This window comes from Sander vitreus, chromosome 11 (genome assembly GCF_031162955.1).
Source record: "Sander vitreus isolate 19-12246 chromosome 11, sanVit1, whole genome shotgun sequence".
Classification (NCBI taxonomy): Eukaryota; Metazoa; Chordata; class Actinopteri; order Perciformes; family Percidae; genus Sander; species Sander vitreus.
In genome coordinates, this window is record NC_135865.1 from 6,245,309 (window position 1) to 6,263,411 (window position 18,103).

Sequence of the window (18,103 nt, forward strand, 5' to 3'; positions counted from 1 at the left end):
TAACCAGACAGTCAGCCGTTGATAATCAACTCACCATCACCGCACAGAAAAAAACAACAGCCCATTAAGCAAACACCATTATTCCATTGTATTGTCGTGTAAGTGTAAAAACGTATACAGCGCATTAACGTAGGTGAACATGTACACGTCTGCTTGCTGTGTGCATGTAGCTCGACGGATTCATAGTGTTTGGGATATGATCTAAAATGTGGCACTGAATAATTGATATTGCAGAAATTGTTGAAACAAGTCAAATATCTCCTACATTAACCTGTGCAATAAAATGTAAGAATGTCAAAATCAGTAAGGTTCAGACTTTTCAACAGGGCTGGAAGCCTATCTGCCCTTGTGCTTTCACCTGCCTATTAGGGTGGAACATATTGGCTAGATAGGTTTTGTGTGTGTGTGTGTGTGTGTGTGTGTGTGTGTGTGTGTGTGTGTGTGTAAGTAAGACATACATTATAGAATGACCAAATAGGACACACACACACACACACACACACACACACACACACACACACACACACACAGGTGGGCTGGCTGTGGTGAGCCTTATCGCTATGCCACAAAGTGGGAAGATTAGATTACTCACTTCCCTAAACCTCTAAGTTGGTTACCATAGCAATAGCAATGTGACTGGGGCAGCAGCTGGTCATTGTGGAGGCTGCTGAAGCCGGAATGGATGGTGGAACAATCACCAGGGGAAGCGCAGGTCAGCCATCTATTTTACCTCAGTAACTCACCATCCTGTTCTATTCTAGTCTAACTTCCAATTGTTTCCAAAGTCAGAGCAGGCAAACAGGCACCATGACACCCAACACTGAGACTGTGTCAGCAGAGCAGAGATTATTCTTGATTATTCTGAATGTCAGCTAATATTAGGCCTAATACCGGAGTTGCTTCACAATATTTGGAAAGTCCATAACATAATGGTGTGAAGGGCTACCTCATCAAATCATTTTTGTGCATTGCTGCATATCGACCAAGGGAGATCAATTGAAATTGAATTCATAATTGCACCAGGGGTGGAGCCTCGCCCCTTAATTCAAATTAATGAAGTGCTTGCAAATCCATAGTGTTGTGGGTTTGATCATTAGATTAATTACCCCAATCAGGCCATTGTATTTCATTTAAGCCAAGTACTGTGCTTATTCTTTCATTAGTCAACACTCAGGAAAGTAGATGTAAAACAAAGGGTAGAGGCAGGGTGTATTGCATGTGCATGTGAATATACAAACCCAAATCTAATATCACTATCTATCCAGAGATACCGTTCATTGTCATCAATAGGGCTGCAAGTAACGATTACTTTCATTGTCAATTATTTTCTCGATTAATCGATTAGTTGGTTGGTCTATAAAATGTCAGAAAATGATGACAAATGTCGATCAGTGTATTCCAAAGCCCAAGATGTCTTGTTTTTGTCCACAACCTCTTTAGTTTACTGTCATAGAGGAGTAAAGAAACTACAAATTAATCACGTTTAAGAAACTGGAATCAGAGAATTTTTACATAAAAATAACCGATTAATGGATTATCAAAGTAGTTGGCGATTCATTTGATAGTTAACAACTAATCGATAAATCGATTCACTTTTGCAGCTGTAGTCATCAACAATGATAGAATGACAGTACAGTGATTTTAATAGTCTTGAGAGTACTGAAGGACTTGTGCTGAAAAAGTCTCAGCCTGAACAAAGCTCAGCAATTAATTAGAGAGACAGACAAAGGAAACCAGGTAGCTGAAAAGACTGAGAGAGACTCTTCCAAGAATGCCTCGTAAATACTAGAATTAAGACTGCAGACAGACTGATTCTCTCGGGCTGCCGCTAAGGACTCGTAATGAAGTCGTTTTTTACCATTTAAACAGAAAAGTGGCTCTGATAAGTTACGGGACGCTGTTCTGACCTTGACAAAGCACTTCATTTAGATAAGAGTTACCCTTTGAAATACGCAGTGAAATGAGGTCACTTTAATGCCGGGGCTTGTGGCGAGATTGTCCTGCAGCTCCTAACCAGTGTTCTGGTTGGTTTTATTTGGGACTAATTTAGGTTTACTGGAGGATTTTTTTTTTACAAAAAGTACATATTTAATATTGAATTGAAAAAGCCACAAACCTAAAGTACATTTAGGCCTTTTAAAAATATAGTAAATAATTAAAGTTACTGGTTGAAAACTAGCATTTTAACAGGCTGGATTCTCTATAGAAAGATATTTTAGAGATTCAGTGGTTAACTTCATGTACATGTTTGTTGGCCATGCTAGCTGCATGTCTTTAGGGATGGCAATGTTGGTCTGTCAGGATGTCAGTCCACCACTTTTAGTCTTAATCTCGGATTGCCAGACCTATCTCCACAGCACTGTGTCAGGCTGGAGTATGGCCTGGCTACACCGTTTATCTATTCTGCGATAAGAGAAAACCCGCTCTGGCTTATTAGCATTTCTTCATACCAATCATAACCGTCCTGGGGGGGGGGAGGGGGGGTATTTATCTCAATAAATAACTTGCCATTTTTGACTCTCATTTTATAAAGACATTCTTAGTAATCAGTTTGAGGATCCCCTGACTTTTCCTCTTGCACCACCATGTGGTTGACATGTGTATAATGTATATTGTTATCACTGATAATCTCTGTGGGCCCTATTTTAACGATCTGAAACACAAGTATCAAACGCCAAACGCAAGTAGCTTTGTGGGTGGATCTCCGCAAATCTAAAATGGGTTGGTCTGAAGTAGCTACACTACTCATACGCGTGGTTTGGGCGTAATGTGCAATAAACCAATCAGAGCGTTATCTCACATTCCCTTTAAAAGCAGGCGACATAAAGAAATGTCACAAAAACATACTTTCCAATGTTTTGGGCTCACTCTCACTGAATGCATGGTGATAGTTTTGCAATGTAGTCTAACGTTAGACCGAGATTACCTCACTATAGACGATGCAGCTCTTCTGTCTCTCCTCTCCCGTGCTGCTGCTGGGGCATTTGGGTTAAGTGGCATCGGCACATGCAGTTCAACATCACATCTCCTTAAGTCCTCTAATATTTCCTCATTTATGTCATCAACACATCCATGATTCATGGAAATGTTGTGTAAAACAAGGTCATATTTTTCCTTGTATTTATGTATGGTTTGCAAAAATGGGAACTGCTGGGTCCGTGAGATGAGAGAAGCAAAGTGTACGCGCGGTGTGCACACTCTACATTACGGCCAAGCATGCGCCCTTAAAATAGCATCTGAATAATGCGCCACTGACTTTGGACTAGGTTTTTCCTGGTCTGTGGCGGAATTGTTTTCTGAAACTGCAAAATAGCACAAGGGAACGTTTGCGCCGGAACACGCCTCCTCTTTTTGTTGAACCAGCCCCCCGGGAGTGCAAATTCATTCCCTAATTTAACGACGTGAGTCTGTGGAGGGAAAAGTCCGCTGTGCGTCTGGTCCAAAATAGGAATGGTACATGCGTCGGTGTACAAAGTTAATTGCGCTGGGTGCAAGATAGGGCCCTGTGTCTCTGTGTGTTAACTTATCAGACAAGAACATGCATCTCCTACCCCCTCTCAACTCCTGCCAATGAAAACCTTACATGTCTTCCCAACCACACACCTCTGGCCAGCCACAGAAAACTATTTCAGAAGAGACACCCTCCGCTAGCAATTATACCATGGAGAATTCTCAGTAAATGGTGATTTATATTCGTTACATTTGGTATAGGGCAGTAACAGCCATTCTCTCCCCTCCTGAAGCTGACCATGGTTCTTACACATTTTACGACCGCTCCCACCTGAATAAAATTTCATGGCAAATATGAATCTCTCTTACAGTTTGGTTTTCTTCACAGGGGGCATAGCAGCTTCACAGAGCTGCCACTGTCTCTGTAGCCTTGCTCAAAAAACACACTGTACAGGACTTTGTTGAGACCCACAGACATCTTTTAGGTTTAAGGCTTTGGTTGTCCTTTGTTCCTCCGTGATCATGTGAGTAGAAACTCAATTTCCCCACTGTACAATTTGATTTGGACAAATGTCTGATTTCATGTGACCAGACTCACGTCCTTAGGGCATCTCCCTGCACAGTTGACTTGTGGTCTCATTTATTAGATCACGTAAACAAGAGAAGACACTCTTAACAGGGGTAAATGCACACATGCATCGCAGCTAGCCTGCACACACACATTCACACATATAAAGCCAATGAAACTGGCAACTACCCAGCTGAGCGGCGCTTTATGTGTGTAGATTTATCATTGGCCATTAAAATACGTTTGATTTTTTTTTACCAGGATGGCTCTCCACTGCCGGTTTCCTCTACAGGAGTCCAACCCACTTTTTACAACCACTTTCTTTAACCTTCTCCCCTGCTCGTAAAACACCAGCAGCTCTCCTCTTCCTCCACCCCTGCCAGCTCCACTCCTCCTTCCCGTTTCCTTCCCTTCTGTCTCCTTCTACTGTATCTCTCCATCTATTCTGACCTCCGCTATGATTCTATCTTTATAGGGTGTGTTTGTTTTTCTCCTCTTCCTGTCCTTGCCCTCTTCTTTAGCCTCTCACTCCCCTACTGCACAACTACCCTCTCTGGCCCTGAGCTATTTTGTCTTAATTGTCTCTTTTCTTCCTGCATGATCGATTTGTCACGTTTATCAGACAGTTGGAGAATAAGGACAGTCCTCCAGCTTCTACTTCAAACCACCCAGAGGTCTCAAAAAGGTGAGCGTTGATGAAGAGCTTCCGTTGGGATATTCAGGAAAAAAAAAGAAAAATCTATCTACTTGATTTTAGAGGATGACGGCTTATTTTAATGTAAAAAAAGACACTAAACTTTTCACCCTTTCCCTGCCTGATGCTTTACTGTTCATCTCTGCTGTTTTCTGTCATGACGGCACAGTCAAGTGCTGTAATACAATTCTACACCCTAATGCACTCTGTTTACACTCTATGTTTTGCAGAGCTTAAGTACTTGAGTCCGGACTCCAGACGCTTTTCTGTTGACTCGGACTCGTCTTGGCCTCGTTGGTATTTGGACTCGGACTTGTCTCGGACTCTGCCATTGGACTCTATGAATTCTATGAATTCTTCAGCACGAGTAATACGTTCAAGAATGGGAACATTTATATTTTAAGTAAATAATAAGGCCTAATTTGATGCTATAGTGTGTTACTCTACACTTGCTTTTTGATCATTAAAAGTAATAATGCAAAATGATCATCTTAAAATAGTTGATATACTGTCTCTCACATCACATAAATTATGAACAGGTAAGTAGGTGGTCTTGAAGAGGAATCTTTTTTTTTTTTCTTTCTCGGTATTGACTTGACTTGTCTTTCATTTGGACTCGGTCTTGACTTGGACTTGATCCTCTTTGGACTCGGCCTTGACTAGTCCTGGTCTTGGACATGTCTAGGACTCGACAAAGGTGGACTTGACTACAGCCCTGATGTTTTGCATATGCGACGATGTTTGTCTATATAAGTGTATGGCAGGGCTGGCCTATAGCTTGCAGCGGCCGAGTTTTCTTTTCAGACCTAGTTGGCTAGTATTGAGCATTTTGTGAATCTATTACACAGACAGCATTCATGCAAGAGAGACCCAACTCTGCAGCCTCCAAAATGACCATAAAGCTGAATCAACACCTCTCTTAAACAGAGGTTGGATTATTGATTGTATTTTCAAATGGTATGTTTCACATTTAGCTTTACAAAGGAATATAATAGAATATATCTTTATTGTCCATGTAAATATGTCTTTGGTTCACCAAACCCAACAAAACAACAACGTGAAAAGCAGACAAGAAAGGCTTTCAGGATGAGGTCGAACTTATACACTATCTCCGGTAACATTGCTGGGGCTACTGGAGTGTGAACAACCCAAATGGAATAAAGAGCAGGACAGAGCCAACAATGTTAGCCTAAACTCTGAAAGCATCAAGGACTGGCTCCCACACAGTGGGCTAATACTACACCGGGATGTGCTATTGTGAACAGGGCTTTTGTAATGTAACCCCACATGGCTCCATTGCAATAAAATTCGGTCTCTACTATAGGTAGTAAGCTATTTAGCTGGGCATGCTAACATTTGCAGCATATGTTAGAGCAGACAAACACACTGTTTAATCAACTTTTTACACTTTCGCAAACACTCAAATGCTGTGTGCTATAATATTTTTTAGAATACATCATGCTCTCTTTCCTACTCTTTTTATTGTAGACGTTTCCCTGGGAGGCCCGGCATTTTAATGCAAGTGAGACCCTGTGAATGCTTTATTTCTCTACAATTGCAGGAAGTTATGATGGCGCCTCGCAATAAAATGCTTTAGAAAACTCTCCTGGGAAGTGTGATCCTTGTCACAATCTACAACACAGCACAGAGTTAGACTTAAATGGCATTGGTAGATGGAATAACAAGAAAAGAGACAAATGCTCATGTCAGCTTTTACAGCCCACATGTGAATACATAATGCAGGTTTAGGTTATGCTTTTTACCCTGCTGCATCACAAGGGTCCTTGCCAAGCATTATCAGATGCAAATGTTCTGAAGATTGTGTTAAGACGTATGAAAATGTCTTTTCTCCTCATGTTTCCTATCGCTGCCTCCCCTCCTTCTCTGCATCACTCGCCTTCTGTTTCTTCAGTTCTGTTATCTATTTTGCAACTTTCCTCAGGCCATTTCTTTGTCCATCAACCCCCCCCCCACCCCCCCCTCCCCCCCCACCTTCGCGCTCTCTCTCAGTCTCTGTCTGTCTGTCTCACTCACTCTCTCTCGCTCTGGTTGACCTAGCACCAGTTTCATTTCCGCTCGTTCATCCGTCTGTCCACCCGCTTTTTTTTTGTGTGAACTAATCTCTTTTCCAATCTTTCTCTCATATATGCTTGGTGAGGCTCCATGCGTGAGAGTTAATGAAGGAACTGCATGGGTAAACACACAGGACGACAGATAGAAACGGACAGGAGCAAATATATGCACGCGTCTAAAACATGCTCTGACAGATGAGCTTGACTACCGAACGGGTACTGACGTTAGAGCCGAGTCTTGTTAGTCAATTAGGCAACAAATTGGAGTCTTATTTGAAAGACAGATTATTAATCAGATGGAGGTTTTATATGATTAGACACTCACACAAAAGTTATTCAGAAAACGTCACTCACAGCCCTAAGCTCTTCTCCATCTTATTACAATAAACTCTCACACACTTATCAACCCCTTCCAACGCGCATTCTCGTTCAGCGTTTATTAATTGCAATGTTGGTCACACACTATTCTGAGAAAACAGCCACGGTACTTCCTTTCATTCAGCAGTGTGAGGAGAAAATCTAACACTCCCTTAATAACACAACCCTAAATAAGTAATTTGAAGAGAACAAGGTTCCTGTACCACACATATTGTGTACTGTCTTTGCAAGTCCTTCTGAAACTAGCCCTGAATTGTTGTGTATGTATAAGTGGATTTGTATTTTGGGCCTCCCAGCTGTACAAAAAAACGACCTTAGTCAAATAATTCAGTTTGAGATTAGGATTCCCAAAGGACTGTGCCAATACTGTTTTTGTGAACCGTGTACAGGAGCGTTGTGTAATTGCTGAACATTTTCCAAAGCATACTTTCAGTGTTTCAAAATATTTCCTCTCTTTCAGGCCATAAATCTCCGGATGATCTGAGAAGTGTCTTGCTGAGACTTGCAAATTGCTTGAGACAGAAAATCCATCACAAGCCTTTATTTTTATTTTTTATAATTTTTCTGTCACAGTTTCATTATCATTTACTGCAGCAGTTGTGAGTAAAGACTGTTTAAAAACAAAAAAAACTCTCCTTTGTGATGCAACCAAGGCCACATTAATATGATTTTTTTCTTTGTAAGCACTCCCTACTACCCTGTCTAGTTAGAAATAAACAACCAATTATAAAAGCACTATGATGTATATTGATATAGATATAGCAAAACAGAGTATGCGGGCAGGCAGAGGTAGCTCTTTTGTTGCTTGAAAATCTGCTTTAAAATTAGAATGTGGAAATAATATTCATAAAAACTGATGTTGACTGTTTCTTGTGTTCATATAGGTAAGTAGACCTGCTGACTCAGCTGCTATTAATCACACTACAGTCAGTTTACCTTACCTTGCAATTACTGTTTCTGTATTATCCATAGTTTTCCTATTATACCTCCTATTATTATCAACAAAGGTTTATCTTATTTTAAAGGTCCTATGACATGCTGCTTTTTGGCACCGCAAGGTGGAGGGTGGGAGTGTGGCCTTGACCAACTGCCACTTAGCTTGTTTTCAAGCCATGATGTCTCTCTCTTTCTCATGGGTGGGCCAAATTCTCTGGGCGGGTAAAGTAGAGAAAGGGGAGGTAACCTTCCTCCTTATGACCTCATAAAAGTAAGATTCCAGATTGGCCCATCTGAGCTTTCATTTTCTCAAAGGCAGAGCAGGATACCCAGGGCTCGGTTTACACCTAGCGCCATTTCTAGCCACTGGGGCAGGCTGGGGGAACTCATATTAATGTTAAAAAACCTCATAAAGTGAAATTTTCATGCCATGGGACCTTTAAAGTAAATGGCTTATGTGGGGACAGTGGTATGAAGCTGTAAACACAAAATAAATTCACATATCACATTATAAAGCTGCTATGGAGAACGTGTGTTTAATGCTGGGTAGGTAGTGTACGGTGGGTTTTTGATTTTTTTTTTTTTTTCTGAAGACAGCTGCCTGTTTCATCTGAAACCACATTATGAGAGTGGTGACACTGAACCAAATCACTAACATTGCGGCCCATCAAACCAAAACAATGAGCTCAGAGATGCTACAACACTGTAGATCTGAAGGGAACTGCAGAGTTGGCTGGAAATCATTTCTGGATTCACCACCACAGGTTTCCCCTTTCACATGGAAGTAGTCATGTGATCCATTGACAATGTAAAGACCTTGGGGAAGCTAAATTGCCAAGCTCTTTAGCACACGCCAAACATTGTGGGCAGGGCATGGCGTTGCTTATGTTTATGTTGATTTTAATTATCTAATTTCCAATGCTATGCACTATATAGAGGGAAGTCTAAATCTTGCGTGCAGTGTTCGACAGTCATAATAATGCACGGCCCCGTTCATCGTTGCTTGCACCTTTTATTATTATTATTATTATTATTATTATTATTATTATAGCAACTTTAAATAAAACAATAAGGTGTATAAATGCAATTACACTAAACAGTAGCAACCAAACATTATAAGTTACGAAAACACTGATTTTGAAGGTAAAACTGCTTTATTCCGTGTTTTTATCAGTTGAACACTGAAGGAATCCAAACCGGGAGAAGTTGAATGACAGCAGTCATCCCACGCCACTTCACGACGTCATCAAACTAAGTCTTTTGTTATTGTTTTAAATGAAAGACTCCTAGTGGCAGAAAATGACGTATTGTACGCTTAAGTACATTCAAGTCAAACCTGTTTGTTTGTTCAAGAATGCATAACCATATTGTTTAAGGCCATGAATTTCCTTGAAATAAACTGAACTTGTCTGGGCTTACAGTTTACACGTCTTTCCATAATCAGCATATTATGCTGCTGTCAGTGGCGGAAGACCATAGGCCCAGAGAAATACATTAAAAAGCAGCGCATGTGGAGCTAGAGCAGAGGAAGAGGGGAGTAATCTTACCGTCGTCTCCTGATCCTGAGCCTGCATCTGCGGAGGAGAATAAACAGTTATTAACCAGAGGCTCACACAGCCAAAGACATTAGCTGAATAAGCGTGTGTGTCTGCATATGTAAGAGTGTGTCTAGGCCAATGTGAATATCTGCTTGTGAGTGTATGAGTGTGACGAGTGAGACACTTTGTGTGCTTGTGGGTGCATTTGAGTGAGAGGAGATTTCTCTGAAGATGGAGCAGAAAGTGATACTGAGAGTCCGATTTTCAAAACATACAAAGTGCAGGGTGCCCTGGGGCTTTGAGCATCATGCATCTTCTCCATTCTACAGCAGTGCATTGATGATAACTAGGGCTGGGACGAAATGCTTTTGTCCCGATTCGATTCTTTCACGATACATTGTTGCCGACACGATATGTATTGGGAAGTACTGCGATTCGATAGTATTGAGATTTTCTTGTCCTTCTTTAACAAAAACAAAAGCTGAATAATACACTTCTAGAGACAATATATCACGAGACATTTCTAAAAACTAATTGTTTATATATATAAAAAAAAAAAAAATTATGAAAAAAAGAATGCCACATGTCATTTAATTTATGAAGAAGTACATAACATGGATTTCCTGCTTTCGGTTAGAAAACAGATATGAGGTAGTCGGTGGCGGCGGTACCGTATAAACATTAAATATTGAGGTCAATCATTGGTACAAATAAAAAATGAAAAATATTGATTCTAGGGAAAAAAATCTATGTAAAAAAAAATGGTTCAAAAGAAATCACAACGATTTTCCCCCACCCTTACTGATAACACCTCCAACTGTGGACCTTTCCGTGGTAGGACTGACAGAAGACACTCTGTTTCCAGTTGTCAATGTGTTCTCCATGGCTATCACACTGAATCTGAGTAAAGCTCCCTCAAACACATTGAGCTAACTGAACTGTTTAATAATACGGCTGTGAAAGGGATACTGATGAGCACTTCGGAGAAGAGGCAGCGTGTAACTTGAGCCCAGCATAACGCAATCTGCTAAAATGCCCAGGGCCAGAGACCAGACGCAGGGCCTGTAGGGGGATAATAGCTTTGCTCCATATGAATACTCATGTGAGAAGGGTTTAGAAGAGGTGCACACACTAAACATGTATAGAGTCTGACCAGCAAGCTGTCCTGATACTTTAATGACATAAGCGTTGGGTCGATAAAATGCATTTCTGACGTGTCTCCAGTGGGATGATTCTTTGAGGTCAGTGCAGCAGACGGTCAGTTGTGCCAAGGGAAAGTGACTCTCAAAGCTACCAGTCAAAGTCTCCGAATTGAAGGTAGATATGAACAATTTGACAAGCAAATTTGATTTGTTTTTTGAAATTTTGAAATTCAAATGTTTTGGAAAAATACTTTTTTTTCTCCTCGCTCCCTTTATTAGTGCAGTTGTGGGAGTAGACGTTTTAGTATAACAAAATAAACTGTGGCAGACAGCAATGCACGCCGCCACTGCTTTCCCCCTCAACCCATGAAAGGACACTGATCTATGGACTGAAAGCAACACAGACCGTTTTCACCAGGATTGTCAATTTTCTTTACAAAAAAAAACAAAAAAACACCATCAGAATACAATCAGAACAATGCATACCACATAAAGATTACACACATAGTGGCTTAAAAATAAATCCAATAATCTATAATTACAAAATGTACAGTACTGTACATTTCTAAAGGTCGATGCTAGATTATGGGACTCAATCAGCATTAGACGCCCTGACGACCGTCACTCTGCTTCAAAGTCTTGATGCAAAAGGTGGTATCTGTGTGTCAGTGCGAGCAACAGGGGCTGAAAGCAGAGTATCACAGTGCTGGACTGAGAAAAGGGGGATTGTGATTAGGGTTGGGTACTAGGGGTGGTACGGTTGATGAAAAAACATCCGAACCGCTCGGTTCGCCTGTCTCGGTTCGGAGCGTGTGTGCGTCGCACGGTTCGTCAGTCCACTGTTAATGTGCACTAACCACTTCCTGCCGTAGTGCCCACTTTCGACACCTATGTTAAAACACTTACTGGAAACGACCACAGACAGTATATAAACGACGAGGGGGATGAGCGTGAGGAACGCAACACATGGCAGCTGATTGGACGAACGCGTCTCCTGGTTCTTGCTGCTCCCGAATTTCAAAACAGACTCTAATGGCGTCTCGTTCTGAATACGATCTCCTATTTTACGAAAATAGTTCACCGGAAGGTGTTTCTGAAAACATTTTAAGCGAGAAATAGGCCATACAGTTGCTGAATCTGTCTGTTTTTTTTTTTTGATCGACAGGTCGAAGGTCAGTTTATAAGATTTTCTTCAGATTTTGAGAGGCGGCGAGCCGACCGCTCCTCAGGTAGAGTGTGGAGTGCTGCTGCTGCAGGTCACGTCACATGCAGAAATGTGAATGGGAGAGATGAGGAAGGCTGCCCGGAGTGGGAGGATGCGCCAGCGTCGTATATAGATTTCATGTTACCTATGATGACAGCGGAAATAAAACAATAGATAGAACTGCCACTGTGTGCATGTATTGTGCAACATGCATTCGATATGCTAATTTTAGCTATATATCATATGCTGAAGTATATTTCTGGAGTGTTAAAGATTAAAAGAAAAAATAACAACAACCGTACAGAACCGAAAACCGTGACCCTAAAACCGTGATACCAACCGAACCGTGGGTTTTGTGAACCGTACCACCCCTATTGGAGATTGTTCCACTATGAAACAATCTCTGCAATAATCTCAAAAAAAGGCGCAAAATCCTGGAGGGACTGGTTACTTTATTGGATGCTGAGGGAGTAAGGAGTTGCCCATAAAGATTTCAAACTGATACACTAACTCAAACAAGAGGGGTTGGTTTAATAGTCAGACCAGAACCGATAAAAAAAATGGAAAAAATGTACACTGTGAAGAAAAAGGGTTGACGAGCAGGCTGACGATCGCACTAGTTGTAAATGATACACTTATTTGTATCAAGTACTTTTACTGTCATTACCATCTATTCCATTCCTTTGCACTCACTGCCAGATATGCAGCACAGTCACATAAATAATAACGCTGCAAAACGGGAAGAGGAGTATCTATTATAAAAAGATGCTCCCTGTGTTTTACTCCAAGTTGAATATTTCAGGTTATACTAGCAACAACTATATTACAGAAATATGGATTTAAACAATGCACAAGTGCACTTTTCTGCCCGCTTGTCTGCCAAATGAAGGGTTACAATGAGGAGATACCACAAAATTTTATTTTGTGAGAGGCACTGAAGAGTGAGTAAGAGAGCAGAGGAGGGGTGCCAAGAGAAAAGAAATGGTTACCTCCGTAGTCAATACATGACTGAAGGGGTTTTTTTTTCCTTCAGTTTTGCAGCAATTGATTAAAAGAGGGGGAAAGCAGATGGAAGGAGAGAGAAACCTACAAGGGAACCGTTGTTAACCTTACTGTGCTGCTTACATCAAAGGCTTTACAGCATTACGTGCGCGCGCGCACACACACACACACACACACACACACACACACACACACACACACACACACACACACACACACACATATTACCAACAGTGGACTAGTGGACTACAGCTACACCTTCCAAGTGTAGACTTCTCTTTCTTGGTCATTTAAAACTACTGGGTAGCTCACCTGGTAGAGCAGGCGCCCATATGCAGAGGCTTAGTCCTCGATGCAGTGGCTCAGGGTTCAAGTCTGATCAGGCTTTTTTTGTCTACCAGGCTATTGAATGTTAAAGTTAAAGTTTTACCGGCCACTCTAAGATTTACCATTGTTTTTTTGGCAGGTAAGTGAAGCAAATCTACCAGCCCCTTATTTTACCAGCATTTGGCTAGTAAATGGTGCTAATTTTGAACCCTGCACACGCATGCTGACCACAGGGGTTGGCGGATCCCAGGGTTTGACAAGAATCTTTATCATCTTATTGACGAAATAGCTTTCTAGATACAGCACATATCCCAAGTTAGAATCTCAATAGTGGTGGACCCTCCAGCCATCACTATATCGGACTATAATTTGCCAGAATTGCTGACATTTCCTCCCTTTAGGATTTATGTGCACATTGGAGGATTCTGCCATTTATGTAGCGAGGCAGAAAGTATGAGTGTGGAGGTGGTGCAATTAACTATTTCTATTCCTCATCTCAACTACCATAGTTGCCATGCAAAGATATTGCAGAAAGAACAGATTTGGCATTTGGATTTAACCCAGGATTTTGTAAAATCATCCAACACTGACGTTCTCTCCCAACCTAAAATGTCCTTTAAAAAGGCCTTGAATCCACTGTGGGGTGCTGCTCTGTACTTCATCTTGACTTCTGATCTCTCCTGAGAGATCAATAACTTATTACATTACCATTACTTAGAATCCAGGTAGAATTTGCAACTAATTAGCCTTGTCAAGACCTGGGCTTTTTGTGTATTGATGACTTCCCCTATACTGTATGTGTGATCACACTGACGCTATTACACTGATTCTCATTTAGCTCCGGGTCTACTGATAACCCAGTGTGCTTCTTAAATCATTATAAACATATGGCTCCTGTCATCTGCTGGTGCTCGGGGATCGCAGAGCAACACAAGGGTGATTAACCATGTCATGAACATTTTAACAATGTGTCAATTAAACCTTCTCCCACCTCCCAATTTAATGACTTCCTGGAAGTTATACGGTTTGCACGTGTAAACTGAGTTGGAAAATGCGATGTTAGCGCTTGCCTTAGCCAAACTCTCTCCTTTGGGGAAAATAGACTGCTTGGTTTGTTGCACTTGGCTAAGCTAATGCTCCTCACTGTGCTGGTCTAGCACTTGATGTGATAGGAAAGTGGTACCATCCTGTGGTAATCAGCTTTCTTTCACTGGCTTTGTACTGCTGAGAGCTCTTCCTGTTATCGGTCTTTTAAATCAGAACTTCCTTATCTGTTGCTGACATGAAGGTAATGAAGATTGGAATGAATTGGAATAAAAGAAGTGTAAATTTGCTTCTTCATCTGACAGATGTTACACTTAAAAAGTCAATAATGGGCTAAAATACCCCACTTTGTATGATGGCACAAAACTAAACCTATGTGATATTATATGGTGCATGATGTGCACACTTTTCTACAGTAGCCAATACAAGATGCTTTTCCTTGTTTGTCTATGCCTCAGTGTCGTCACATCGTATGAAACCGACACCTCAGCATGCCTCCTGGCCTCAGCAGCATCCAAGAGGGTTAATGAGAGCACATGAAATTGTGTTGTCAGGTGGCTGTTTGGTTTGGTAAACAGCGAGAAGGATCCTGCAGGTCTGTCATGTACAGTAAACACAAGAAAAGACCTGGTAATGTGGCAAGATGGGTCACAAGAAGAAGTAGATGGCATACATTATTGATCCCCGAGAGCAAATTCAATTTTTTTCACTCTATTGCACAGACAGGACAGCACACAAACAGGACAGGACAGGACAGGACTTCTCAAAGCCTAGACCAAGATCCGCATCCAGAGCGAATGGCGTGTCAATCCGGACCCAGCCCATACCCCGTACCATGCATGGCATGGTGGAGACGGAACGAGACCAGGCAGCTTGTTTAAGTGAGTCAGGGCAATGCTGATAAAGCTGTCGCAAGTGTGGTTACACTTTTCAAAACTCTATGCTGACAGTGTTCGCTGAAAAGTGTCCGCATTGTGGTTACACTTGCTCTGAGACCGCAGAATCGAATCAAAAAACAAATCAGATGCGGAACTTTGAGTAATACATCTAAGAACCCCTGACCTATACACATGTATTAGTGGAGAGATGTCAGAGCTTAAAATCAAATAGGGAATGTGAATAACTAGCACTCTTCTTTATCGACTACAGCTGAGTCTATTAAACCCATTTTGATTCCAGGTCAGTACTCAGTGGCTGACAATAGCGGCTGTAACATGGCTATGTGGACACAACTGAAAAAAGCCACAAAAAAAACCCACAGGAGACAAGGGAGACAGCAGGGAAATGGGTCAAGACTTCTAGCTACTATATATAGCATCTGATTTAATATGAAGTATATAAATTAGCTGTTTTCAGCTAAAAAGCTGTAAAAGTGTACTCTCCCTCCCTAGTATCAAACGGCAGACAGACGCAGCTAGCAACCAAACTGGTGAATTTAGTAGCGCATTTAGCAACTAAAGAGTCAGATATTTCCTTGAGGTGTTGGTGGAGACCAAAAGAAAGCAAAAAGGAGAGTGAATATTACATTCATTACATTCATCAGGTAACAAGAAATCGCCAAATTAATGCTAATGCTGCTCTGCGTCTGCTGGAGGTGCTAATAGGTCAAGTTTGCGAACATGTTAAGGATAACTACATCATGAGGTAATGATTTAAGTCTTAAAAGTCCACTTTACGTAATATCAATTTTATTGCTACAAAAAAAGAAAATGTAAATTTTAACATCTAAAATTTCATGACACCGATGTAAACTCCATATGCTGATGAAGATCATGTGAAATGATCAAAAACTACTAAATGTGGTAAGATTATTTTCTCAACATTAACAACGCAGGACTCCCTGTTTGTTTGTTTTTACAGTGATCCACTAATATGACGAGTGTGTACTTTAGAGATTTCTGTTTCCTTATGTTTCTCACCCCAGCAAGGAAAACAAGTATTGGCACTGGCAAGCTGACATATATCCATTACACTGTGTACTGTAAGCGCTAATGGGATTCTGGAAGATGGAAATGGAAAGGAGGACATGGAGCGATGGAGAGAGAGGGAATAAGGGAGAGAAAGAGGGTTTTGTGGCAGTACATGTGCAGCTTGGGTAGTTTTGGCGCTTGCAATCCTTACAATTAGATACTCGTATTGCTGGTATTCGTGATATCTTAACGTTTTCCCCTGCTGCACTCATTTTCAGTTAGCTTAGCTGAGAGTATCAACCAAACGGCTAAGTGGGGAAGGAGCAGAGAGGAAACACTTCAGAAGTAGCTGCCTGCCCTACTTTTCCACATGAAAGGTTTGTGGAAGCACTTGCTTGTAAGAAAGTTCCCACACAGCAATATTGTGTGTTTTTTCAAATGAAAAGCAAGCATTTGTAATCTCCATGTTATTATTAAGACTTCATTATTTTACATTGACTGTATTTAGTATGGTATGGTTTTTTAAATTACCAAGTGTCCAAGTATCTATTCTTGATATACACATATATATATATATATATATATATATATATATATATATATATATATATATATATATATATATATATATATATATATATAAGAGCAAAAATGAAGTGATTGCCCTAACATTGATTTGCTGTAGTGGCCTTTAAAATGAATTTCACTTAAAAACATATCTTTGTTATGTCATTATAGCTTGCCGGTATGACAAATACCTCAATGAAAACTGTATTTTAAGGAGGACATTTTAAATGTATTTTGTTATTTTACAGTTCCTTTTTCCTTGCTCCTTTTTTCAGACTTATGTATGTATTTGGTTGTCTCAAGGGTACATCTTATTTAACATGTGTCACACCCACTGTTCCCCAGTAACAACACAACCACATTAAAATTACTTGTCACAAAGTTACCCAAAAACGTGGTGTTCACAATTTAAACCACTGTGCTATACTTAGAAAAAAAGAGTGAGAGTCAGACTCCACAGGAATGAACATAGATTGGCCCGAGAGACGGAAGTATAGTTGTTCACTGTGGCCTCGTTCTGGATAAATGCCAGAATAAAGTGTAGATCTGAGGGTAATGTGATGCTGAATAGAGCATATACTGTTGAACAACTGTCATGGTCTGTTTGTCGGAAGACTGCAACACAAAAACATCCTTGTTTCAAACCTGCATTAACTTCTCAAAAGCGCTGCTTGTTGCATGAAAGAAAGGGGGTCTCTATCCCTTTCTCTTTGAAAAGATACACAAATCCATGTCACACACACTGGCTTACACTATCACATGTCTTGAAAAGGACCTCACACACACACACACACACACACACACACACACACACACACACACACACACACACACACACACACACACCACAAACAAGCAATTTAGAGAAAGGCAAGACATTTCATGTGACTGTGCACAGTCCTGCCTCCTGGCACAAAGACACCACTACTGTCACTGCAGTCACATTTCCAACTCTTCATATCTCATCTATGTCTCCACATATTCCCTCTGCTGAGCTGTGCCCATTCAAGGGCCTTTCAATGGACTTCTGCCTGTCGCCTGTAACTCACGGTAACTGAGTCAGCGACCGCTCAACTCGAGCCAGAAATTCTATCTTTCCCTAAGCAGTGATTCACATATGCCTCAGAAACAGCCAACATCACTGTGCCAGTGGATTAATTCATTCACAACTAAGCATATTAGTCAGACCATGACTCATTAATTGGTCGATTCAGAAAGAATTCCTCTGTGGGCGCGAGGGAATGCTTTTTTTCTGAAGTGTACGCTTATCC

At 40.9% G+C, this 18,103-nt stretch overlaps 1 protein-coding gene across 2 annotated transcripts in view; it reads right to left on the bottom strand.

Moving 5' to 3' along the window:
* Window positions 1-18,103, bottom strand: part of tmeff2a (transmembrane protein with EGF-like and two follistatin-like domains 2a) — a 126,658-nt gene that overhangs the window by 50,225 nt on the left and 58,330 nt on the right. For both annotated transcript variants that reach the window (XM_078263226.1, XM_078263225.1), the window contains exon 4: window positions 9,646-9,672. In XM_078263226.1, coding sequence (XP_078119352.1) covers window positions 9,646-9,672 — 27 coding nt within the window. The remainder of the gene's footprint in view (window positions 1-9,645; window positions 9,673-18,103) is intronic.